This window comes from Triticum urartu, chromosome 6 (assembly GCF_003073215.2).
Source record: "Triticum urartu cultivar G1812 chromosome 6, Tu2.1, whole genome shotgun sequence".
Taxonomy (NCBI): Eukaryota; Viridiplantae; Streptophyta; class Magnoliopsida; order Poales; family Poaceae; genus Triticum; species Triticum urartu.
The window spans coordinates 72396543-72422190 of NC_053027.1; the positions used below are offsets into that span (position 1 = coordinate 72396543).

Genomic DNA, 25648 nt, shown 5'->3' on the forward strand with positions numbered 1-25648 from the left:
GACGAGGAGTCAGATGACGCGGTGTCTGTGGCCTTCGAAAGATGATGCAATCCTTTCTCCATAGAATGATATGATGGTTGGCCTCTCCCAATGTGTGCTCCTCGTCACCTCCAGGAATGTCAAGCTCTAGCCCCGAATATTGGTCCACCACCTCATCAACCAAGACACGAGCATAGCCCACTGGAATCGGGTTGCAATGGAAGGTTGCCTCGGGGGATTTGTAAAAGCAACGACGTTCGCCACCTTCATGGATATGTTCTTCATTTTGAAGTGTAGCTCGCAGTTAGTGTTCTCCATGATGTCATCCACTGGGTAGCTATCCAGAAATGCGTCGCGCGGGATGGAACCCACGCTGCTTCTCGGCATGGATGGGACGGTGCTATCCAATGCTGGATCATTCGCTAGCTGCTGAGATCCCCTTTGCTGGCTAAGTGAGTCGATCTGCTCCTGCTGCCGCTGGAATTTGACTTCCAAGTCCGCGTGCGCTGATTCTAGGCCTTGAAGGCGTTCATAGTCCAGCTTCCTCTACTCCTCCTACATCTTCCTCTTCTTCTCCTCCGCAATCTTCTTTCTCGCACGGGTTCTCTAGTCGGTGTTCCAGTCCGAGAAACCCCCATACCACGGAATAGCGTCCTTGCCTCGTGTTCTTCCCGGGTGTTCAGGATTTCCCAGGGCACGCGTAAGCTCGTCATTCTCTCTGTTGGGCTCGAACACCCCCGATCGAGCCTCTTCTATTGCAACAAGTAGCTTATCTTCGGCTCCGTCCAGACATGCCTTCTTCGAAACTTTGCCTGTCTTCGGGTCCAACTCCCTCCATGCGCATAGAACCAAGCCCTGCACCTGGGGGGCCAGCTCAATGTTTCTCGAGTGACACCTGCATCCTCCATCTCTTTCTCAAACTTATCCCACTTAGCCATTCCCACCACGTAGCCACCTGACCCCAGCTTATGGAACTTATCCTTTTTTGCGGCATTGGCCTTGTTTATTCTCGACCGTTCCTTAGATAATTCCGATTCCTTGAATTTCACGAAATCGTCCGAATGAGCACTTTGCTTCTCTAGTGTTCCTGGAATACTGGAGTCTTCTTTCCTCCCTTGACGTACTGGTCCCATACATGATTCTTGTGGTTGTTGAATGCAACTGCCATCTTCCTAAGAGCAGCGTCCTTTACTTTCTCCACATCTGCATCTGTGAAATGATCTGGTAGGGTGAAATGTTCCATGAGCATTTCCCAAAGCAGAAGCTTTTGTCTTTCATCGACAAAAGTAAGATCTGGATGTGGCTTTGCTGGCTCTCTCCATTCTTGAAGGGAGATCGGGAGTTGGTCCTTCACAAGAACTCCGCACTAACGAATGAACATTTCCGCAATCTTCTTAGGCACTAATGGTTTGCCATTAGGTTTGATGGCCTTGATATTGTACTTTACGCCCTCCTTCAACTTTTTGTTCGGGCCTTGTACTGTCCTGCTGCCTGAAGATTTGCCCAATCCGGATGGCTGAAAGAAGAAACATCGATTCGTTAATATATATCTTCAAGTCATTTAAAACATGTGATGATCACCAGATGCCTGCTTATATAAATATACCTCGCCGGTCTTTTTTGTTTCAAGATCAACATTTTCTTCGTCATGTTCATAGTTCATGACTTCATCAATTCGGTCGTCGCGATCGAATATCATATCACCCTCCCCGATGTTGTTTAGATATTCGGAGCCGTCATAATCTTCTTCATTCTGATCATCATCTGGCCCACGAGGATTGCGTGTGATATTGAACAAGGCCTCTTCTCCCTCTCTGCCGGTATTGTCCCCCATAGGTTTTATTTAACTAATCCAAAAGAAATATATTCAAATTACAATGCATGGATGCAATCAATTAATAAGGAAAAACTGAATCAATCATAGTACATAATAAGCATCATCGAATATAATCTCGAATACGTCGTCTCGAATAATAGATATAATCTCGAATACATCGTCTCGAATAATATATATAATCTCGAATAAATCATCTCGAATATTATATATCGAATACATCACTAGCTAGCTAGCTAATAAAGATCGAATACTAGAGAGTAATCTAGGCCACTCGCGGTTCCTGAGGCGCGGGCGATGGACAACCAAAATGAAGGAACCATCACTGGATCATAGCTTGGGTGATCTCCCGAAAGAACCAGCCAGGTATTGGAGAACCTGACGTCCATAGCAGCCATGTAGCGATGGACGTGCTCGTCCTGCTCCCTGACACGACGACGTACCACCTCCGGCGGGGCCGGCTCCCTTCGCACCGAAAGTGGCCCATGCGAACGCCACCAAAGGAGATCAGGGTTGATGACGGGACCCGGGGCCGGGTTCCTCACCAAGCGTCGCGCCCCTGAAGGTAGCACCTCCTAGTGCCAGCCCGGCGGAGCCCAATCCCGGACATGGGTCCTTTGAAGCAGGACGTCGTCGCGAACTGGTCGATGGCGAGGATGCGGGCCGGGCATCATCGATAACAAATACTATATGCCGCAAAAGTAAAGTAACATTTTTTAAATGATGGATTGTGATTTCATATATGCAAATTCTAAATTTTATAACTAAAACTAACATTTCTAATATTTCTATAACTAAAACTAACATTTCTAATATTTCTATAACTAAAAAACATTTCTATATAACTAACATTTCTATATAACTAACATTTCTAATATAACTAACATTTCTATATAACTAACATTTTTAATATTTCTATATAACTAACATTTCTAATATTTCTATAACTAAAAAACATTTCTATATAACTAACATTTCTAATATTTCTATAACACAGTGTGTGTGTGTGTGTGTGGTGTGTGTGTGTGTGCGGCCGGGGCAGGAGCTCACCGGCGAGGTGCGACGACGGGGGCGGCGACGGGGACGGAGACGGGCGGTGACGACGGGGATGGGGACGGGGCGGCGATGACGGGGACGGGGACGGGCCGGGCGGGGACGACGGGAGGACGGGGCGGGGCGCGGCGTGGCGACGGGGACGACGGGGACGGGGACAGGGACGGGGACGGGGCGGCGACGAGGGGCGGCGGCGACGGGGCAGAGGAGAAAGAAGCAGAGGGAGAGATGAGAAACTGACAATTTTTTTGAAGTGTTTTCTTATATAGAACAACATTTAGTACCGGTTGAAGCCACCAACCGGTACTAAAGGTCTGTTTTGGCCAGGCCAAGCGGCGGGAACGGCACCCCTTTAGTACCGGGGGGTGGCTCCAACCGGTACTAAAGGGTCTTTAGTACCAGTTGGAGCCACCACCCGGTACTAAAGGGGGTGCGCTAGCGCAGGTGCAGTGTGTCATGTTTAGTCCCACCTCGCTAGCCGAGGGGCGTCTGCACTGGTTTATAAGCCCCAGTGTGGTAGCTCTCTCGAGCTCCTCTACAAAGCAGGCCTACTGGGCCTAAATGTTCTGTGCTGCCCTGTGGGCCTACTGGGCCTTTGCGGGTCTGGATCCTGGCCCAACAACAGGTTGGGTTTCTAGTCGTATCCAGGCCGTTGTAGCCCAGTAGGCGGGCTTTTTTGCTTTATTTATTTTTGTTTTATTTATTTTTGAGTTGTTTTTTGCTGTATTTAGAGTTTCTTTGTGAATATTTTTGCTTTAGGTACAAAAAATTACAAACTTTCTGTTAGTGCCGGTAGTTTACAAATTTGAATAGTTTAAATTTTGAATTATTTGAAATTTGTGTGAATCACTAGTTTGTGAATAACTTAACTTTGAAAATAGATTTTTCAGTGATTCTTTTTTCTTATGTTTTTAGTGTGTTTTATCATTATATTCAATTTGTTAATGCTTAGGTTATTTAAAAAATGAAATGCCTTTGTAACGGATGAGTTTTCGTCCGAAACCCTGATACTTCGAAAGAGATTGTCCATTTTGTACACGAAATGCATTCAGTTTTTGCGGTAACCCTCTCTACTTTTTTGCACATACTATGTGGGTGAAGTTATGATACCATGCCAACTTTCAACCTTTTCTGAGTTCATTTGAAATGCTTTTCAATTTCAGAGTCATTTAGCTGGAAAAAATCAGTAAATGATGAAAGAATTTGTTTGCACATAAAATTTCTTCGTGTTTCAAATGCCAAAACACATAACTACCCTAACTATTATAGAGATTCCCTCCTGGGTGTGAAACACAGAAGAAAGTGATGATAGTGAAGCCGATCACATCCGAGATCTTTGGGTGTGAAACTTTTTCTTCGCGTGTGTCCCTTTGCGCCGTAGCCATGGAAAATCTTCATCATTTAACTAGATACTCGGGTCAATATTCACTGTGAATGGAGCAATTTCATCAAACTTTTCATAATCTTCTGACATGTTTATCTTATCATTCACTCCCACGATGTTTCTCTTCTCAGAAAGAACTATGTGGCGCTTTGGCTTATCATATGATGCATTCGCTTCCTTATCTTTTCTTTTTCTCGGCTTGGTAGACATATCCTTCACATAGAAAACCTGTGTCACATCATTAGCTAGGACAAATGGTTCGTCTGCATACGCAAGATTGTTGAGATCCACTGTTGTCATTCCATACTGCCGGTCTTCCATTACCCCGCCTCGTGTCATATTAACCCATTTACACCGAAACAAAGGGACCTTCAAACCACGTCCATAGTCAAGTTCCCATATCTCCTCTATGTAACCATAATATGTTTTCTTTCCCATCTTGGTTGTTGCATCAAAGCGGACACCACTGTTTTGGTTGGTGCTCTTCTTATCTTGGGTGATCGTGTAGAATGTATTACCATTTATCTTGTACCCTTTGAAAGTCATTATATTCGAAGATGGTAACTGGGACAGCGAGTACAGGTCATCTTCAATAGAGGCGTCATGCATGGTACGTGTCTGCAACCAACCGGCGAAACTCCTGGTTTGTTCACATGTAATCCAGTCATCAGACCGCTTCGGGTGTTTGGAGCGTAGAAAATTCCCGTGTTCGTCCATATACGGAGCCACCAAGGCAGAATTCTGTAGAACTGTGTAGTGTGCTTCAGTTAGAGAATGTCCGTCCATACATATTATTCGATCCCCTCCTAGCGTGCCTTTTCCATCCAGTCTGCCCTTATGCCGCGATTCAGGAACACCAATCGGTTTAAGGTCAGGAATAAAGTCAATACAAAACTCAATGACCTCCTCATTTTCATGGCCCTTGGAGATGCCTCCTTCTGGCCTAGCACGGTTATGAACATATTTCTTTAAGACTCCCATGAACCTCTCAAAGGGGAACATATTGTGTAGAAATACAAGACCCAAAACGTTAATCTCTTCGCATGGGTGAACGAGGACGTGCTTCATGATGTTGAAGAAGGATGGTGGGAACACCAACTCGAAATTGACAAGACATTGCAACAAATCATTCTCTAACCTTGGTATGATTTCTGGATCGATTACCTTGTGAGAGATTGCATTGAGGAATGCACATAGCTTCACAATGGCTAATCGAACGTTTTCCGGTAGAAGCCCCCTCAATGCAACCGGAAGCAGTTGCGTCATAATCACATGGCAGTCATGAGACTTTAGGTTCTGCAACTTTTTCTCTACCATGTTTATTATTCCCTTTATATTCGACGAGAAGCCAGACGGTAGCTTAATACTGAGCAGGCATTCAAAAAATATTTCCTTCTCTTCTTTGGTAAGAGCGTAGCTGGCATGACCCTGATGTATGCCGTCTTTTCCGTGCATATGTTGCTGGTCCTCCCGTGCCTCAGGTGTATCTTTTGTCTTCCCATACACGCCCAAGAAGCCAAGCAGGGTCACGCAAAGATTCTTCGTCACGTGCATCACGTCGATTGCGGAGCGGACCTCTAGGTCTTTCCAATAGGGCAGGTCCCAAAATATAGATTTTTTCTTCCACATGGGTGCGCGTCCGTCAGCGTCATTCGGAACAGGTTGTCCGCCAGGACCCTTTCCAAAGACTACCTTCAAATCCTTGACCATATCATGTACATCAGCACCAGTATGGTGGCGAGGCTTCGTCCGGTGATCCGCCTCACCTTTGAAATGCTTGCCTTCTTTCTTACGGCACGCCTGCTCGGAAGAAATTGACGATGTCCCAGGTACATATTCTTCTTACAATTAGCCAAATATATACGGTCGGTATTATCCAAACAATGCGTACATGCGCGGTATCCCTTGTTTGTCTATCCTGAAGGGTTACTGAGAGCAGGCCAATCATTGATGGTCATGAACAGCAACGCCATTAGGTCAAATTCTTCCCCCATGTGCTCATCCCACGCACATACACATGTTCCATTCCACAGCTGTAAGAGTTCTTCAACTAATGGCCTTAGGTACACATCAATATCGTTGCCGGGTTGCTTAGGGCCTTGGATGAGCACTGGCATCATAATGAGCTTCCGTTTCATGCACAACCAAGGAGGAAGGTTATACAAACATAGAGTCACAGGCCAGGTGCTATGGTTGTTGCTCTGCTCCCCAAAAGGATTAATGCCATCTGCGCTTAGACCAAACCATACATTCCTTGCGTCATCTGCAAACTCCTTCCCGTACTTTCTCTCGATTTTTCTCCACTGCGATCCATCAGCGGGTACTCTCAACTTTCCGTCTTTCTTACGGTCTTCTCTGTGCCATCGCATCGCCTTGGCATGCTCTTTGTTTTGGAACAAACGTTTCAACCGTGGTATTATAGGAGCATACCACATCACCTTGGCAGGAATCTTCTTCCTGGGACGCTCGCCCTCGACATCACCAGGGTCATCGCGGCTGATCTTATAGCGCAATGCACCGCATACCAGGCAATCGTTCAAATCCTCGTACTCACCGCGGTAGAGGATGCAATCATTAGGGCATGCATGTATCTTCTACACCTCTAACCCTAGAGGGCAGACAACCTTCTTTGCTTTGTACGTACTCTCGGGCAATTCGTTGTCCTTTGGAAGCATATTCTTTATCATTACCAGCAACTTTCCAAATCACTTGTCAGATACACCATTCTCTGCCTTCCATTGCAGCAATTCCAGTGTGGTGCCCAGCTTTTTCTTGTCACCTACGCAATTCGAGTACAACAATTTTTTGTAATCCTCTAACATGCGCTACAACTTCTTCTTCTCCAAATCACTTGCACAGTTTCTCTTTGCATCGGCAATGGCCCGACCTAGATCATCAATGGGCTCATCCGATGCCTCTTCTTCAGCTTCTTCCCGCATTGCCGGCTTAGCTTCTTCCCTCATTGTTGTATCATCGTATTCAGGGAACCCATGGCTAGGATAGCTATCGTCGTCCTCTTCTTCTTCATTGTCTTCCATCATAACCCCTCTTTCTCCGTGATTGGTCCAAACATTATAGTGGGGCATGAAACCGGACTCAAACAGGTGGACGTGAATGGTTCTTGACGTAGAGTAATTGTGACCATTCTTACAACCAGCACATGGACAAGGCATAAAACCATCTGCCCGCTTGTTTGCCTCAGCCGCAAGCAGAAAAGTATGCATGCCATTAATGAACTCGGGAGAGCATTGGTCATCGTACATCCATTGCCGGCTCATCTTCAATACACAGCACCGAAAACACCAAATTAATACAATACATAAAGTTCATACAACACTTAAATGCAAGAAACAAATAACTCTCTAGCTAAAGAATTTAAATGCAACAACAAATGCGATCAAGATCGCAACCAAGGTAACAATTGATCCAACAGCATAATGATACCAAGCCTCACTATGAATGGCATATTTTCTAATCTTTCTAATCTTCAAGCGCATTTTCTCCATCTTAATCTTGTGATCATCGACGACATTGGCAACATGCAACTCCAATTCCATCTTCTCCCCCTCAATTCTTTTCAATTTTTCCTTCAAATCCTCGTTTTCTCTTTCAACTAAATTTAACCTCTCGACAATAGGGTCGGTTGGAATTTCTGGTTCAACTACCTCCTACATACAAATATCTATGTCAACTTGATGGGCATAATTTTTCATAAACACAAAATGCAACAAATAGTTTTAAAAGAGAATATACCACATCCGAATCATAACACGGACGAGGGCCGACGGGGACGGATATCAAAACCATGGCACTATGTATAACAAACAACGTATGGGTAAGATAATTATACGAGTAACTATATATCCAAATCACACAAACATTAATTTTTTATATAGAACATTCATGAACAAGAGGCTCACCACAAGGTGGTGCCAGCGACGGGACGTTGTGGGCGATCGACGGTGGTTACGACGGAGATTTAGAAGGCACTAAGTAAACCACACCTACATATGCAAACTAAGTGTTATTTTTGACCTCAAATTGCATATAAATCAAATACTAGCACATATATATAATTCCTCCCAAATTACTAAACTCAAAAATCAATCACTATATAAAGCATTGCACGAGCTAATCTAGCAATGAGAGATGAAAGGACAAAGTTGCTAACCTTTGTGATCATTTGAATGGATGGGGGCCTTCAAATCTTGACAAATTTTGGGCAAAATGTGTGATGAGCTTGAGAGGAAGAGGGAAAGAACAGAGAGGAGAGGGAAAAGGGGAAGAATAAAGCGAGCTCGGGTGGACGAAGGGTGTATGTAGGACGACCTTTAGTACCGGTTCATGATACGACCCGGTACTAAAGGTGCTGGAGGGGCCCCGGACTGACAACATCCTGCCACCACTCACTTTTGTTGGGGAACGTAGTAATTTCAAAAAATTTCCTACGCACACGCAAGATCATGGTGATGCATAGCAACGAGAGGGGAGAGTGTTGTCTACGTACCCTTGTAGACCGAAAGCGGAAGCGTTAGCACAACGCGGTTGATGTAGTCGTACGTCTTCACGATCCGACCGATCCAAGTACCGAACGCACGGCACCTCCGAGTTCAGCACATGTTCAGCTCGATGACGTCTCGCGAACTCCGATCCAGTAGAGCTTCACGGGAGAGTTCCGTCAGCACGACAGCGTGGTGACGGTGATGATGTTGCTACCAACGCAGGGCTTCGCCTAAGCACCGCTACGATATGACCGAGGTGAAATATGGTGGAGGGGGGCACCGCACACGGCTGGGAAAGATCAACTGATCAACTTGTGTGTCTAGAGGTGCCCCCTGCCCCCGTATATAAAGGAGTGGAGGAGGGGGAGGGCCGGCCCTCTCTATGGCGTGCCCTAGGGGAGTCCTACTCCCAACGGGAGTAGGATTCCCCCTTTCCTAGTAGAATTAGGAGCCCTTCCAAGTAGTAGGAGTAGGAGGGAAGGAAAGGGAAGGGAAAAGGAGAAGGAAGGAAGGGGGTGCCCTCCTCCCTAGTCCAATTCGTACCAGCCCATGGGGAGGGGTGCGGCCACCCTTTGAGGCCTTTCTCTCCTTTCCCGTATGGCCCATTAAGGCCCAATACGAATTCCCGTAACTCCCCGGTACTCCCGAAAATACCCGAATCACTCAGAACCTTTCCGATGTCCGAATATAGTCGTCCAATATATCGATCTTTACGTCTCGACCATTTTGAGACTCCTCGTCATGTCCCCGATCTCATCCGGGACTCCGAACTCCTTCGGTACATCAAAACACATAAACTCATAATACAATCGTCACCGAAACTTTAAGCGTGCGGACCCTACGGGTTCGAGAACTATGTAGACATGACCGAGACATGTCTCCGATCAATAACCAATAGCGGAACCTGGATGCTCATATTGGCTCCCACATATTCTACGAAGATCTTTATCGGTCAGACCGCATAACAACATACGTTGTTCCCTTTGTCATCGGTATGTTACTTGCCCAAGATTCGATCGTGGGTATCTCAATACCTAGTTCAATCTCATTACCGGCAAGTCTCTTTACTCGTTCCGTAATACATCATCCCAGAACTAACTCATTAGTTGCAATGCTTGCAAGGCTTAAGTGATGTGCATTACCGAGAGGGCCCAGAGATACCTCTCCTACAATCGGAGTGACAAATCCTAATCTCAAAATACGCCAACCCAACAAGTACCTTCGGAGACACCTGTAGAGCACCTTTATAATCAGCAAGTTACGTTGTGACGTTTGGTAGCACACAAAGTGTTCCTCTAGTAAACGGGAGTTGCATAATCTCATAGTCATAGGAACATGTATAAGTCATGAAGAAAGCAATAGCAACAAACTAAATGATCAAGTGCTATGCTAACAGAATGGGTCAAGTCAATCACATCATTCTCCTAATGATGTGATACCGTTAATCAAATGACAACTCATGTCTATGGTTAGGAAACATAACCATCTTTGATCAACGAGCTAGTCAAGTAGAGGCATACTAGTGACACTCTGTTTGTCTATGTATTCACACATGTATTATGTTTCCAGTTAATACAATTCTAGCATGAATAATAAACACTTATCATGATATAAGGAAATAAATAATAACTTTATTATTGCCTCTAGGGCATATTTCCTTCAGTCTCCCACTTGCACTAGAGTAAATAATCTAGTTCACATTGCCATGTGATTTAACATCAATAGTTCACATCACCATGTGATTAACACCCATAGTTCACATCGTCATGTGACCAACACCCAAAGGGTTTACTAGAGTCAATAATCTAGTTCACATCGCTATGTGATTAACATCCAAAGAGTACTGAGGTGTGATCATGTTTTGCTTGTGAGAGAAGTTTAGTCAAAGGGTCTGCCACATTCAGATCCGTAAGTATTTTGCCAATTTCTATGTCAACAATGTTCTGCACAGAGCTACTCTAGCTAATTGCTCCCACTTTCAATATGTATCCAGATTGAGATTTAGAGTCATCTGGATCAGTGTCAAAATTTGCATCGACGTAACCCTTTACGACGAACTTTTTGTCACTTCCATAATCAAGAAACATATCCTTATTTCACTAAGGATAATTTTGACCAATGTCCAGTGATCTACTCCTAGATCACTATTGTACTCCTTTGCCAAAATCAGGGCAGGGTATACAATAGGTCTGGTACACAGCATGGCATACTTTATAGAACCTATGGCTGAGGCATAGGGAATGACTTTCATTCTCTCTCTATCTTCTGCCGTGGTCGGGTTTTGAGTCTTACTCAACTTCACACCTTGTAACACAGGCAAGAACTCCTTCTTTGACTGTTCCAGTTTGAACTACTTCAAAATCTTGTCAAGGTATGTACTCATTGAAAAACTTATCAAGCGTCTTGATCTATCTCTATAGATCTTGATGCTCAATATGTAAGCAGCTTCACCGAGGTCTTTCTTTGAAAAAACTCCTTTCAAACATTCCTTTATGCTTTGCAGAATAATTCTACATCATCTCCGATCAACAATATGTCATACATATACTTATCAGAAATGTTGTAGTGCTCCCACTCACTTTCTTGTAAATACAGGCTTCACCGCAAGTCTGTATAAAACTATATGATTTGATCAACTTATCAAAGCGTATATTCCAACTCTGAGATGCTTGCACCAGTCCATAGATGGATTGTTGTAGCTTGCATATTTTGTTAGTACCTTTAGGATCGACAAAACCTTCTGGTTGCATCATATACAACTCTTCTTTAATAAATCCTATTAAGGAATGCAGTTTTGTTTATCCATTTACCAGATTTCATAAAATGCGGCAATAGCTAACATGATTTGGACAGACTTAAGCATAGATACGAGTGAGAAATTCTCATCGTGGTCAACACCTTGAACTTGTCGAAAACCTTTTTGCGACAATTCTAGCTTTGTAGATAGTAACACTACTATTAGCGTCCGTCTTCCTCTTGAAGATCCATTTAATCTCAATGGCTCGCCGATCTTTGGGCAAGTTAATCAAAGTCCATACTTTGTTCTTATACATGGATCTCATCTCAGATTTCATGGCCTCAAGCCATTTCACGGAATCTGGGCTCATCATCGCTTCCTCTTAGTTCGTAGGTTCGTCATGGTCAAGTAACATGACCTCCAGAACAGGATTACCGTACCACTCTGGTGCGGATCTCACTCTGGTTTACCTACGAGGTTCGGTAGTAACTTGATCTGAAGTTACATGATCATCATCATTAGCTTCCTCACTAGTTGGTGTAGTAGTCACATGAACAGATTTCTGTGATGAACTACTTTCCAATAAGGGAGCAGGTACAGTTACCTCATCAAGTTCTATTTTTCTCCCACTCACTTCTTTCGAGAGAAACTCCTTCACTAGAAAGGATCCATTCTTAGCAATGAATATCTTGCCTTCGGATCTGTGATAGAAGGTGTACCCAACATTTTCTTTTGGGTATCCTATGAAGACGCACTTCTCCGATTTGGGTTTGAGCTTATCAGGTTGAAACTTTTTCAGATAAGCATTGCAACCTCAAACTTTAAGAAACGACAGCTTAGGTTTCTTGCCAAACCATAGTTCATACGGTGTCGTCTCAACGGATTTAGATGGTGCCCTATTTAATGTGAATGTAGCTGTCTCTAATGCATAACCTCAAAACTATAGTGTTAATCGGTAAGAAACATCATAGATTGCACTATATCCAATAATAGTACGGTTACGACGTTCGGACACACCATTATGCTGTGGTGTTCCAGGTGGCACGATTTTTGTGAAACTATTCCACATTGTTTTAATTGAAGACCAAAATCGTAACTAAAATATTTGTCTCTGCGATCAGATCATAGAAACTTTATTTTCTTGTCACAATGATTTTCCACTTCACTCTGAAGTTTTTGAACTTTTCAAATGTTTCAGACTTATATTTCATCAAGTAGATATACCCATATCTGCTCAAATCATTTGTGAAGGTCAGAAAATAATGATACCCGCCACGAGCCTCAACATTCATCAGACTGCATACATCAGTATGTATTATTTCCAATAAGTCAGTTGCTTGCTCCATTGTTTCGGAGAACGGAGTCTTAGTCATCTTGCCCATGAGGCATGGTTCGCAAGCATCAACTGATTCATAATCAAGTGATTCCAAAAGCCCATCAGCATGGATTTTCTTCATGCGCTTTACACCAATATGACCTAAACGGCAGTGCCACAAATAAGTTGCACTATCATTATTAACTTTGCATCTTTTGGCTTCAATATTATGAGAATGTGTATCACCACAATCGAGATCCAACAAACCATTTTCATTGGGTGTATGACCATAGAAGGTTTTATTCTTGTAAACAGAATAACAATTTATTCTCTTACTTAAATGAATAATCGTATTGCAATAAACATGATCAAATCATATTCATGCTCAACGCAAACACCAAATAACACTTATTTAGGTTCAACACTAATCCCGAAAGTATAGAGAGTGTGCGATGATGATCATATCAATCTTGGAACCACTTCCAACACACATCGTCACTTCACCCTTAACTAGTCTCTGTTCATTCTGCAACTCCCGTTTCGAGTTACTACTCTTAGCAACTGAACCAGTATCAAATACCGAGGGGTTGCTACGAACACTAGTAAAATACACATCAATAATCTGTATATCAAATATACCTTTGTTCACTTTGCCATCCTTCTTATCCGCCAAATACTTGGGGCAGTTCCGCTTCAAGTGACCAGTCCCTTTGCAGTAGAAGCACTTAGTCTTAGGTTTAGGACCAGACTTGGGCTTCTTCACTTGAGTAGCAACTTGCTTGACGTTCTTCTTGAAGTTCCCTTTCTTTCCCTTTGCCCTTTTCTTGAAACTAGTGGTCTTGTTAATCATCAACACTTGATGCTCTTTCTTGATTTCTACCTTCATCGATTTCATCATCATGAAAAGCTCGGGAATCGTTTTCATCATCCCTTGCATACTATAGTTCATCACGAAGTTCTACTAACTTGGTGATGGTGACTAGAGAATTCTGTCAATCACTATTTTATCTGGAAGATTAACTCCCACTTGATTCAAGCGATTGTAGTACCCAGACAATCTGAACACATGCTCACTGCTTGAGCTATTCTCCTCCATCTTTTAGCTATAGAACTTGTTGGAGACTTCATATCTCTCAACTCGGGTATTTACTTGAAATATTAACTTCAACTCCTGAAACATCCATATGATCCATGACGTTCAAAACGTCTTTGAAGTCCTGATTCTAAGCTGTTAAGCATGGTGCACTAAACTATCAAGTAGTCATCATATTGAGCTAGCCAAACGTTCATGACGTCTGCATCTGCTCCTGCAATAGGTCTGTCACCTAGCGGTGCATTAAGGACATAATTCTTCTGTGCAGCAATGAGGATAAACCTCAGATTACGGATCCAATCCGCATCATTGCTACTAACATCTTTCAACTTAGTTTTCTCTAGGAACACATATAAAACATAGGGAAGCAATAACGCAAGCTATTGATCTACAACATAGATATGCAAATACTATCAGGACTACGTTCATGATACATTAAAGTTCAATTAATCATATTACTTAAGAACTCCCACTTAGAAAGACATCCCTCTCATCTTCTAAGTGATCACGTGATCCAGATCAACTAAACCATAACCGATCATCACATGAAATGGAGTAGTTTTCAACGGTGAACATCACTATGTTGATCATATCTACTATATGATTCACGCTCGACCTTTCGGTCTCAGTGTTCCGAGGCCATATCTGCATATGCTAGGCTCGTCAAGTTTAACCTGAGTATTCTGCGTGTGCAAAGCTGGCTGGCACCCGTTGTAGATGGACGTAGAGCTTATCACATCCGATCATCACGTGGTGTCTAGGCACGACGAACTTTGGCAACGGTGCATACTCAGGGAGAACACTTTTATCTTGAAATTTAGTGAGAGATCATCTTATAATGCTACCGTCAATCAAAGCAAAATAAGATGCATAAAAGATAAACATCATATGCAATCATAATATGTGACATGATGTGGCCATGAATGGCCATCATCATCTTGCGCCTTTGATCTCCATCTCCAAAGCTATGTCATGATCTCTATCGTCACGGCATGACACCATGATCTCCATCATCTTGATCTCTATCAATGTGTCGTCACATGGTCGTCTCGCCAACTATTGCTCTTGCAACTATTGCTATCGCATAGCGATAAAGTAAAGCATATTTGGCGCTTGCATCTTATGCAATAAAGAGACAACCATAAGGCTTCTGCCAGTTGCCGATAACTTCAACAAAACATGATCATCTCATACAACAACTTATATCTCATCACGTCTTGACCATATCACATCACAACATGCCCTGCAAAAACAAGTTAGACGTCCTCTACTTTGTTGTTGCAAGTTTTACGTGGCTGCTATAGCAAGAACCGTTCTTACCTACGATAGTTTGTCAAGTTGGTGTTGTTTTAACCTTCGCAAGGACCGGGCGTAGCCACACTCGGTTCAACTAAAGTTGGAGAAACTGACACCCGCCAGCCACCTGTGTGCAAAGCACGTCGGTAGAACCAGGTAGAACCAGTCTCGCGTAAGCGTACGCGTAATGTCGGTCCGGGCCGCTTCATCCAACAATACCGCCGAACCAAAGTATGACATGCTGGTAAGCAGTATGACTTATATCGCCCACAACTCACTTGTGTTCTACTCGTGCATATGACATCTACGCATAAAACCAGGCTCTGATGCCACTGTTGTGGAACGTAGTAATTTCAAAAAATTTCCTACGCACACGCAAGATCATGGTGATGCATAGCAACGAGAGGGGAGAGTGTTGTCTACGTACCCTTGTAGACCGAAAGCGAAAGCGTTAGCACAACGCGGTTGATGTAGTCGCACGTCTTCACGATCCGACCGATCCAAGTACCGAACGCACGGCACCTCCGAGTTCAGCACACGTTCAGCTCGATGACGTCCCGTGAACTCCGATCCAGCAGAGCTTCACGGGAGAGTTCCGTTAGCACGACGGCGTGGTGACGGTGATGATGTTGCTACCAACGCAGGGCTTCGCCTAAGCACCGCTACGATATGACCGAGGTGAAATATGGTGGAGGGGGGCACCGCACACGGCTGGGAAAGATCAACTGATCAACTTGTGTGTCTAGAGGTGCCCCCTGCCCCCGTATATAAAGGAGTGGAGGAGGGGGAGGGCCGGCCCTCTCTATGGCGTGCCCTAGGGGAGTCCTACTCCCAACGGGAGTAGGATTCCCCCTTTCCTAGTAGAATTAGGAGCCCTTCCAAGTAGTAGGAGTAGGAGGGAAGGAAAGGGAAGGGAAAAGGAGAAGGAAGGAAGGGGGCGCCCTCCTCCCTAGTCCAATTCGTACCAGCCCATGGGGAGGGGTGCGGCCACCCTTTGAGGCCTTTCTCTCCTTTCCCGTATGGCCCATTAAGGCCCAATACGAATTCCCGTAACTCCCCGGTACTCCCGAAAATACCCGAATCACTCAGAACCTTTCCGATGTCCGAATATAGTCGTCCAATATATCGATCTTTATGTCTCGACCATTTCGAGACTCCTCGTCATGTCCCCGATCTCATCCGGGACTCCGAACTCCTTCGGTACATCAAAACACATAAACTCATAATACAATCGTCACTGAAACTTTAAGCGTGCGGACCCTACGGGTTCGAGAACTATGTAGAAATGACCGAGACATGTCTCCGGTCAATAACCAATAGCGGAACCTGGATGCTCATATTGGCTCCCACATAGTCTACGAAGATCTTTATCGGTCAAACCGCATAACAACATACGTTGTTCCCTTTGTCATCGGTATGTTACTTGCCCGAGATTCGATCATCGGTATCTCAATACCTAGTTCAATCTCGTTACCGGCAAGTCTCTTTACTCGTTCCATAATACATCATCCCGCAACTAACTCATTAGTTGCAATGCTTGCAAGGCTTAAGTGATGTGCATTACCGAGAGGGTCCAGAGATACCTCTCCGACAATCGGAGTGACAAATCCTAATCTCGAAATACGCCAACCCAACAAGTACCTTCGGAGACACCTGTAGAGCACCTTTATAATCAGCAAGTTACGTTGTGACGTTTGGTAGCACACAAAGTGTTCCTCTAGTAAACGGGAGTTGCATAATCTCATAGTCATAGGAACATGTATAAGTCATGAAGAAAGCAATAGCAACAAACTAAACGATCAAGTGCTATGCTAACAGAATGGGTCAAGTCAATCACATCATTCTCCTAATGATGTGATCCCGTTAATCAAATGACAACTCATGTCTATGGTTAGGAAACATAACCATCTTTGATCAACGAGCTAGTCAAGTAGAGGCATACTAGTGACATCTGTTTGTCTATGTATTCACACATGTATTATGTTTCCGGTTAATACAATTCTAGCATGAATAATAAACATTTATCATGATATAAGGAAATAAATAATAACTTTATTATTGCCTCTAGGGCATATTTCCCTCAACTTTAGTACCGGTTCGTGGCACGAACCGGTGCTAAAGGTTCGCCACAAACCGGTACTAATGATGTCCGCCCGCCTAGCCATTGGAACCGGCACTAATGGACACATTAGTGCCGGCTCAAATTCAAACCGGCACTAATGTGCTTCACATTTGACCCTTTTTCTACTAGTGATTGTGTGTCCGGCTTTCAGCAACATTGGTTGGCTTGGCAAAAAAAAGTGTTGCAACATCGTGCTTCTGACTTGTCATGTCAATTATCTGTCTTGTAGAAGCACCAGTCGGTCTTGCAATGCCGCGCGGTTTTGTAGCACGAAGGTTAGTTTTTTGTCATAGGAAAAAACCAACTACAATGGGGGCTGCAACGTCAAGCACAACGGTTGCAACACCGCCGCCCTTTGATCGTATCGCGGTTTTATAACACAACTATCCGACTTTGCAACAAAATACATTAGCACCCAAATTTGTAGTGTTGAGTATCTGGCATGTAGCATCACAGTCGTCGCTCACGGCATGGCTCACAACACCAGTGACGGTGCCGTAGCACCCGCTCGTGGCACCGGCCATGACCCCCACCAGATGGCTCGCAACACCACTAACGCTGTCGTAGCAACCGCAAGTGCAGTCGTGCACCGGCCATGGCCCTGCCGCATGCATCGCAAAGCTTGCTTCTAGCATGTCTCGCCACACAGTGGCACTGTCATACCATGGTGACACAACATGGCAACATCGATTCTCAACACCGGCGATGCTCCAACGACACAGTGTCGCTTCCTGCCCGAAGCATGGCTCCTCGCAACGTCGATTTGCAGCACTAGTGACACTCCCACAACATGGCGGCATGCCTCGGAACGTCGACTCGCAGCACCAGCGGTGCGCCTCATAATGTCGACTGGCAGCACCGTAGCACGAGGAAGCGCCTCACAATGTCGAGTCACGACACCGAAGACGCTCCCATGACACTGTCGCACTCCTGCAACATGATGATGTGCCTCACAACATAGACTTGCAGCACCAATGACGCTCCCACAGCACGGCAACACGCCTCACAACATCAATTCATAGCACCGACGACACTCTCGTAGCACGGTGGTGTGCCACCGCAACATCGACCGACAACACCAACGACGCTTCCACTTCATGACGAGGCATCGACTTCCCTCGTATCACCGGCTTGTCGTACGCCTTGCATCACAATGGTGGACCCTATAACACGGTGTCCCTCACAGCACCACTAGCAATATAGCGGTGTCACGGCAACAATGATGTAATGAAAATTAGTTATAAAAGTAGGGAAATACCATGCAGCAACAACGGTGCCAATTTTCACGCAATGATAATGAGTGAGAAGCTCCTAGCCTAGACATATTCTCGCAAAAAATAGAAGCAGTTTCTAGCTAGATATATTTTCAACAACAACGTCCTATCACGTGAAGTCAAGGCCAGCATATTTTAATCACAATACTGACGCAATTGCTCATACATACGCGCATACACTCATCTCTATGAACGCACACACTATTTCTATGAGTACATTCGAGAGCCTGGGCCGGCATATCATTTTAAGATTTACGAAGTCAATGTAGGCCTCGTCGTCGACGGAAACGTCTCCTCCCACTGAAAACGCATCGGCGAAAATTCTGAAATAAATCCAGAAATAATGCGAGCACCAGGATTTGAACCCTGATGGACTGGGATACCACTGTCCCTCTAACCATCCAACCATAGGTTGCAAGCTCAAGTTTGTGCAAAGTATAGACAAGGTGATCATCTACTACCCCTATAAAAGCACGAGAGGGCGGACAACCAAAACATCTACACCATTCAGAGCATCGAATCCTACGCTCCAAGTTGCTCCAATGTTTAGCAGCAAACCATGTTTTAGCCGCGCTTAATTAATTACCCACGCTGCCACTCGACCCACGCCGTCACAAAAAATAGAAACAACGACCCACGCGCACACGCTCGCACGTTCCTCACCCCACCCTTCTCGCTCCCGATCCCATCTCCCCACCGGCCTCAACTTGGCTATGGCGACGGGGAGACGAGGATCAACAACTCCTCTCCATTGCCTTCTCCACCGCCGCCCGCCACACGCCTCCCCGCGTCCCTCCTTCATCCCCGTCCCCGATTGGGCCGCCGCCACCACCGCACCATCAGGGGACGCCAGGGGAGTGCAACCACCGCGCCGCCAGGGTACGCCGCGTGTACCGGCCGGCAATGCGTGAGCCGCCGCGGGTACCGCGCCGATCGCTGCTTCTGACGATGCGGGAGCCGCCCCATCCGGTGAGGACGAGGGGCGCCGTCACCGTTGATCCTCACTTCCTCAGGGCGCATGCTGCATCTGAAGCCTCCCTAATGCGCTCCTCCACTCCGTTTCTAACACGTAGTTCGTACCTGGCTCGCCGCTGCCATGCGCCGCTGAGCTCTGGAGCAGCCGCTGTCGAAGCCCATCGCCAGCCGTCCTTGGGTGGGCCGGCACCGAAACTCGGCTCCCAGTGGCATCCCCGCTCGAGGTCCTTAATCGATGTGGTTGCTGGTGATTCCAGGCTGCCGTGTGTGTGTGTGTGTGTGTGTGTGTGTGTGTGTGTGTGTGTGTGTGTGTGTGTGTGTGTGTGTGTATTTGGTGATCTTGTTACACTTTGGGAGGTAAACAAATTAGCTTTAGATGAAATTGGGTGCCGCTGAGTAGCAAAAAACTGCTATTTAGGAAATATTTGGGGCGCTTCTAATTGGTTACAACAGCAAGGTCCAGATCGAGTGTGATGCTAAGCTTACCCTTGTGCGATCTATCAATATTTTTCTATAGATAGATGATTCCTATATTTGTAATCTCAATAGACTTTGCCAAATGTTAGTATGGTTCATTTATGTTAGTTCATCCCGTAATTGCTAAGGTGAAGGGATTACGATTTACAAAATGACATTTTTGCCAAGCATCTAGGAGAGAATCAGCTTGTATGAACTTTTTTGCATGCACTTCTGGAGAAAATATTAGTTAGCAAGTGCGGGTAGATATGATGTCATAGGCCTCTCCTGCTAAGCAAAGTCTTCTGAATAGAGAAAATGATAGTGCGATTAGTAATGAATGGTATAATGTTCCTAAATTGGCATGATAGTGTGTTTAAATTTTCTTTACTTGATCATGTTACCTATGGGCGGTTTCCATATTTTGAAATAGGTTCCTGATTTCCTCACTTCTCCTGAGATGAAGTCTATTGATGATGTGCCAATGTGAAGGTACCACTGTGCTTTTCAATGCAATGTGGAGATAAAACTTCTAGCCAATGTGAATTCAATATTATATTTATTTTCTTAAAACTACAGTGGTATCCATGTTAGTACAGAACTACAGACCATTTTATCTTTCCCTTTTGTACCGTTATTTCTTTTATACTTTACGGCTACTTCAATATTCAAGATTTGCTTCCGGTCTTCTTTGGATTTAGGTGGATATTTATTCACATGCCTAAATATCTTCCATTTGGTTATGTATTTTTTTATCGCACAGAACAAAATGGTAACTATTCTTTTACCCAAGAAGAAATTGGATTTACCCAAGTTTTTGCAAGCTTGATGCGCACTTATACAAAAGTTGAATTAAAATGTTGAGTAGTGTTTGCCACCCCCTACTGTAGGTGGTCAACTTATATGGAAGCTCATCTATTTAGCATGTTTTTGTTTTAACTGTATACAAACTGCATGTTTACAAAGACTGTGGAACAATTCTGGTAAGTTCCTCGCGAGTCATTTAAAATCTTATGGTCTTGCATTATATAGATCAGTGAACCAAAATATACCATTGTTCCATTAATGAACCAAAGAAATACAGGTAGTGTGTCTGCCTGTACGGGCACCTAAACCATATTGATCACTATATCTCAGTACCTCTATGGTTTGTCTGTTCAGTTAGATGGACTTGCTATCAGATGAGAATACAATTACCATGTGTATTTTGTTATTCGGGAAGTATGTTTGAGATTTCATTTTTATCCCAGCATTGGATTGAAGTTGCGGATCAGGAAGCATTTTTTATCCCAGCAGTGGATCGAGTACTTCTAAACACAGTTAAAGAGTAAGGTATGTATATATTTGCCAGTTTAATTCCGTATTCCACATTGTATGATCTCAAGTTTCGGACATTCTTATATGATTCACTATTCTATGTTGTAGTGTTGGCACGAAGAATCATTATAGGAATATAATGAATATCGTGTCTTACTATCAAGATGAATAACAATCAACTCAGATAGTGTTTGATTATGTTTCTCCTAAAGCTACCTGCTCAACATCTGAACGACTCTAACTGCTGAGTACAAGTCCAGCTATAAGGATCAAAAACACCGTATGGAATTCCGAAAGGTCTTTTCCTAGACCGCGAGACCCTGTTTGGAACATGATAATTTTGTGAATCAACAACTACATTGTTTCCTATGAATTTCAGCAACTACATTGTTTCCAGTGAAATTCAGCAACGACTACATTTTTTCCTATCATCCAGGCATACAGAGGCTTTGATTTTTTCAAGTATAGTTCAGATTTTCAGGGAGCACTTCAACCCAGACATAAACAAAGCAAAGAACTTGATTACAAGGTACAATCGTAACTACCAATGCCGAGCTATTTTTGAATTTGACTAACACAAAGGGTGCAATATGTAGTTTTAGGGTGCTCCTATGCTTGGATAATGCAAGATGATATCCCCCTCCCCCCCCTGTTAATTTGTATTTCTGTTGCTGCATGATGATATTATCTAAGTGATGAAAAGTGATTTCTGTATGTGAATGAGGGAAGGGAGGTTTCGCATCACAAAGCAAAAAAAATTACCCTATCACGATCCAGTGTTTGCATTTTACTTGCACATGCTCTAGGAATATACACAGTATGCATCACAGGCTTAATTATAGTGCTCATGTTCTCAATGGTATCCCCTATAAGCGTATGATATTAAATAGGTTTCTATTGATTCATCAACAGAGAAATTTATGTCAATTGATTTAATGTTGATATAAGCTTTATGCAAGTTTGTTTTTTCGAGAGTACACAATCGGTACTATTGCTTCTTTATGCAAGTATGCGATTTCTGAAGTAGTGGGTCCTACCAGGTTTCAAACTCGCAGAGCATATTGAAGGTGGTATAAATCATTGCAGAGTGAATTACATGTAGCTATATGTGGATTTGAATTGAGCGAAGCTTTGCATATTCAAAATTCTAAGTCAAATGAGACTTGCATCGCACGTGCAAACTTATTAGTGCGTCATTAAAGAACAGAGATCCGACGGTGCCGCGAGCGGTTTGCGCGTGCTTAAATTCAGTTTGAAACGTTTTTCCAAATTAGTAGTAAAAGGTATGGCAGTCCGGTTCGGTCCCGCGCCAGTTCGGCGCCCAGGCCGTAGCACCAATATATGGAGACCATGAGCTACGTACGAGCGATAAGTTGAATCGACTCTCGGCATCACGGTATCGATCGCGTGCTAGCTGCTCATCTGTTTTGCACGTACGCCAACCCGGCGACGGCGTACGAACTTGACTCCTCACGATGGCAACGACGGCGCGCTTGATCCTGCTCGCCGTCGCCGTGTCGTTGATGCTGCAGCTCGCCTCCGTGTCGGCGGCGCCACCGTCGGGATCCCGCGGCGGCGTTACGCTGCGCGTGGATGGTAGACAGGTGCGCATATATATAAGTATATGGCTAGCTAGTTGCTTGTCGTTGGTGCAAGTCCATGGATCGAATTCGTCGTCGGTTCCGACAGCTAGCTGTGTTGTCTGCATAGTTCGTTTCTTTTCAAACTACCTGGATGTTGACTATATAGACGGCTTTTTTGGGCCATAAAATCACATGCAATCAAGCGTTTTAAGCTGCATGTACATATATACGTATGACTCCGTACTTAATAGTAACTTGGATACTTACGTGTGCAATGCATGCAGGTGGTGGTGGACAACGGGTTGGTGCAGGTGTCGCTGTCGAGGCCCGGGGGCCACATCACCGGCGTCCGCTACGGCGGGGAAGGGACCAACCTGCTGCACTCCAGCAGGAGCAGAAACACTGGCGGGTTAGTACATGCTTCACGCTTGCTTGCGTGTTAATTAATTTGTTTTGGTAATTAGAAACAAGACCTGTATATATGATTTGTAATAAACTTGCAGGTACTGGGATATGGTGTGGGACATCCCCGGCTCCGATCAACGAGACTTGCTCAATTCGTACGTGATCGCGAATTAACTTAATCGCATTGTCTTAGAAATATATGAAGTGCAAATACTAAGCTAGAATCGCTGTATTGTGTACGTACGTAGGCTGGATGGCTCGGAGTTCAGGGTGGTAACGCAGAGCGACGACCAGGTGGAGCTGTCGTTCCGGAGCACGTACAGCCCGGAACGTCGGAACGCCGTCCGGCTCAACGTCGACAAGAGGCTGGTGATGCTCAAGGGCAGCTCCGGGTTCTACAGCTACGCCATCCTGGAGCACGGCGCGGACACGCCGGCCATCGACATCACCCAGGCCCGGCTCGCCTTCAAGCTCAACACGGACAGGTTCAACTACATGGCCATCTCGGACGACGTACAGCGGTACATGCCGCGGGCGGCCGACCGAGACTCGTCCCGCAGCTCCCCGCTGGCGTACAAGGAGGCCGTGCTGCTGGTCGACCCGGCGGAGCCGCAGTTCAAGGGGGAGGTGGACGACAAGTACCTGTACACGCTGGACACCAAGGACAACCGGGTGCACGGGTGGGTCAGCACTAGCAATGGCCAGCCGAGCCACGTCGGCTTCTGGCTCGTCACCCCGAGCAGCGAGTTCAAGAGTGGCGGGCCGCTCAAGCGAGACCTCACCTCGCATGTCGGCCCGACGTGCATCAGCATGTTCCATGGGAGGCACTACGTCGGGAACGACATTGTGGCGCGCATCGGGGACGGCGAGCAGTGGAAGAAGGTCATGGGCCCCGTGTTCGTCTACCTCAACTCAAACTCGGAGAAGGGAGACCCGCGGGCGCTCTGGGAGGACGCCAAGGCGACGGCCCAGGCCGAGGCGGCCAAGTGGCCCTACAGCTTCCCGGAGTCGCCGGACTTCCACAAGGCCGGCGAGAGAGGCTCCGTCACCGGCCGATTGCTCGTAAGGGACAAGTACGTGAGCAGGGAGAATATGCCTGCTCGGGCAGCTTACGTCGGCCTGGCCGCGCCCGGGCAGCCTGGCTCGTGGGCGACGGAGAGCAAGGGCTACCAGTTCTGGACAACGGCGTCGAACACTTCCGGCGAGTTCACCATTGGCAACGTCCGGGCAGGGGAGTACAATCTCTACGCGTGGGTTCCCGGGGTTCTCGGCGATTACATGAACACCACCCGCGTCACCGTAACACCCGGTTAGTACTACTAGCTAGTGTTTCAGAGTCTGCTTCGATTCAACACCAACTCTGTACTGTTTTGTTGACGATCTGGTTTGAAACAGGTGGTGCAATCAACCTCGGCGATCTTGTGTACGAGGCCCCGAGATCAGGGCCGACGCTGTGGGAGATCGGCGTCCCTGACCGGAGCGCGAAGGAGATGTTCGTCCCCGACCCCGACGCGAAGTACCTCAACAAGCTCTTCCAGAACAAAGACAGGTACAGGCAGTACGGGCTGTGGGAGAGGTACGCCCAACTGTACCCGACGGACGATCTCGTCTACACCGTCGGCGAAAGCCATCACTCCAAGGACTGGTACTTCGCACATGTCACAAGGTAAGACACACATATGGATCCATTTCCGCTTTAGTCCAAGCCAAAACGGCATAGGTACTGATCGGCGTTAATCTGTCGTGCAGAAAGGCCGGCGACGACATCGTGCCGACGACGCGGCAGATCCGGTTCCGCATGGGCCGCGTCGTGCCCGGCGGCACCTACACCTTGCGCGTGGCCCTTGCGGCCGCTCACGCGGCGAGGCTGCAGGTCCAGGTGAACGGGGGGACGAGGCGTGGTGGCGGCATCTTCGGCACGCCGGCGTTCGGCGACGGCAACGCGATCGCGAGGCACGGCGACCACAGCACGCAGTGGAGCTTCGAGTTCCCGATCAGCGGGAGACTGCTCCGGGAAGGCGACAACATCATCCACATCACGCAGACGAGGGCGAACAGCATATTCTTAGGGGTCATGTACGACTACATTCGGTTTGAAGGACCTCCCGGTTCTTCCTAGAACATAGTTTTTCTTTTTCTTTTTGAGTGATCTACTAGAACAGAGTTGCTTGTTGCTTGTTGAGATGTTCTGGAAGACTAAGTTGAACATGAATATTTGTATATAGATAATTTCCTTTTTCAAATTGTTAATGGGTGCCATTGTGCCACGATCCCATGGCCCCACAATCGACCAGCCTATCTTCCACACCCCTAAGGAAAAAAA

The 25648-nt window shown here is 45.6% G+C and overlaps 1 protein-coding gene and 1 long non-coding RNA gene across 2 annotated transcripts; both read left to right on the forward strand.

The window, feature by feature from the left end:
* The first annotated feature begins 20428 nt into the window (after window positions 1–20428).
* Window positions 20429–21884, forward strand: LOC125512142. The gene is made up of 3 exons (XR_007285222.1): window positions 20429–20512; window positions 21271–21352; window positions 21774–21884. It is a non-coding gene; the product is annotated as an uncharacterized LOC125512142 (long non-coding RNA).
* Window positions 21885–23198: 1314 nt separating this feature from the next.
* On the forward strand, window positions 23199–25444 carry LOC125517514 (probable rhamnogalacturonate lyase B). The gene is made up of 5 exons (XM_048682720.1): window positions 23199–23329; window positions 23424–23480; window positions 23574–24634; window positions 24721–24991; window positions 25075–25444. Exons 1-5 carry the CDS (start codon window positions 23199–23201, stop codon window positions 25442–25444), a joined length of 1890 nt encoding a protein of 629 aa, XP_048538677.1.
* Window positions 25445–25648: the final 204 nt, after the last annotated feature.

Bases quoted from the DNA above. Each gene is read 5' to 3' on its own strand.
- LOC125517514 (XM_048682720.1), top strand. From the start codon at position 23,199: ATGCAGGTGGTGGTGGACAACGGGTTGGTGCAGGTGTCGCTGTCGAGG. The intron at 23,330-23,423 runs GTTAGTACATGC...ATAAACTTGCAG, and splicing joins AGGAGCAGAAACACTGGCGG to GTACTGGGATATGGTGTGGG. The intron at 23,481-23,573 runs GTACGTGATCGC...GTACGTACGTAG, and splicing joins CAACGAGACTTGCTCAATTC to GCTGGATGGCTCGGAGTTCA.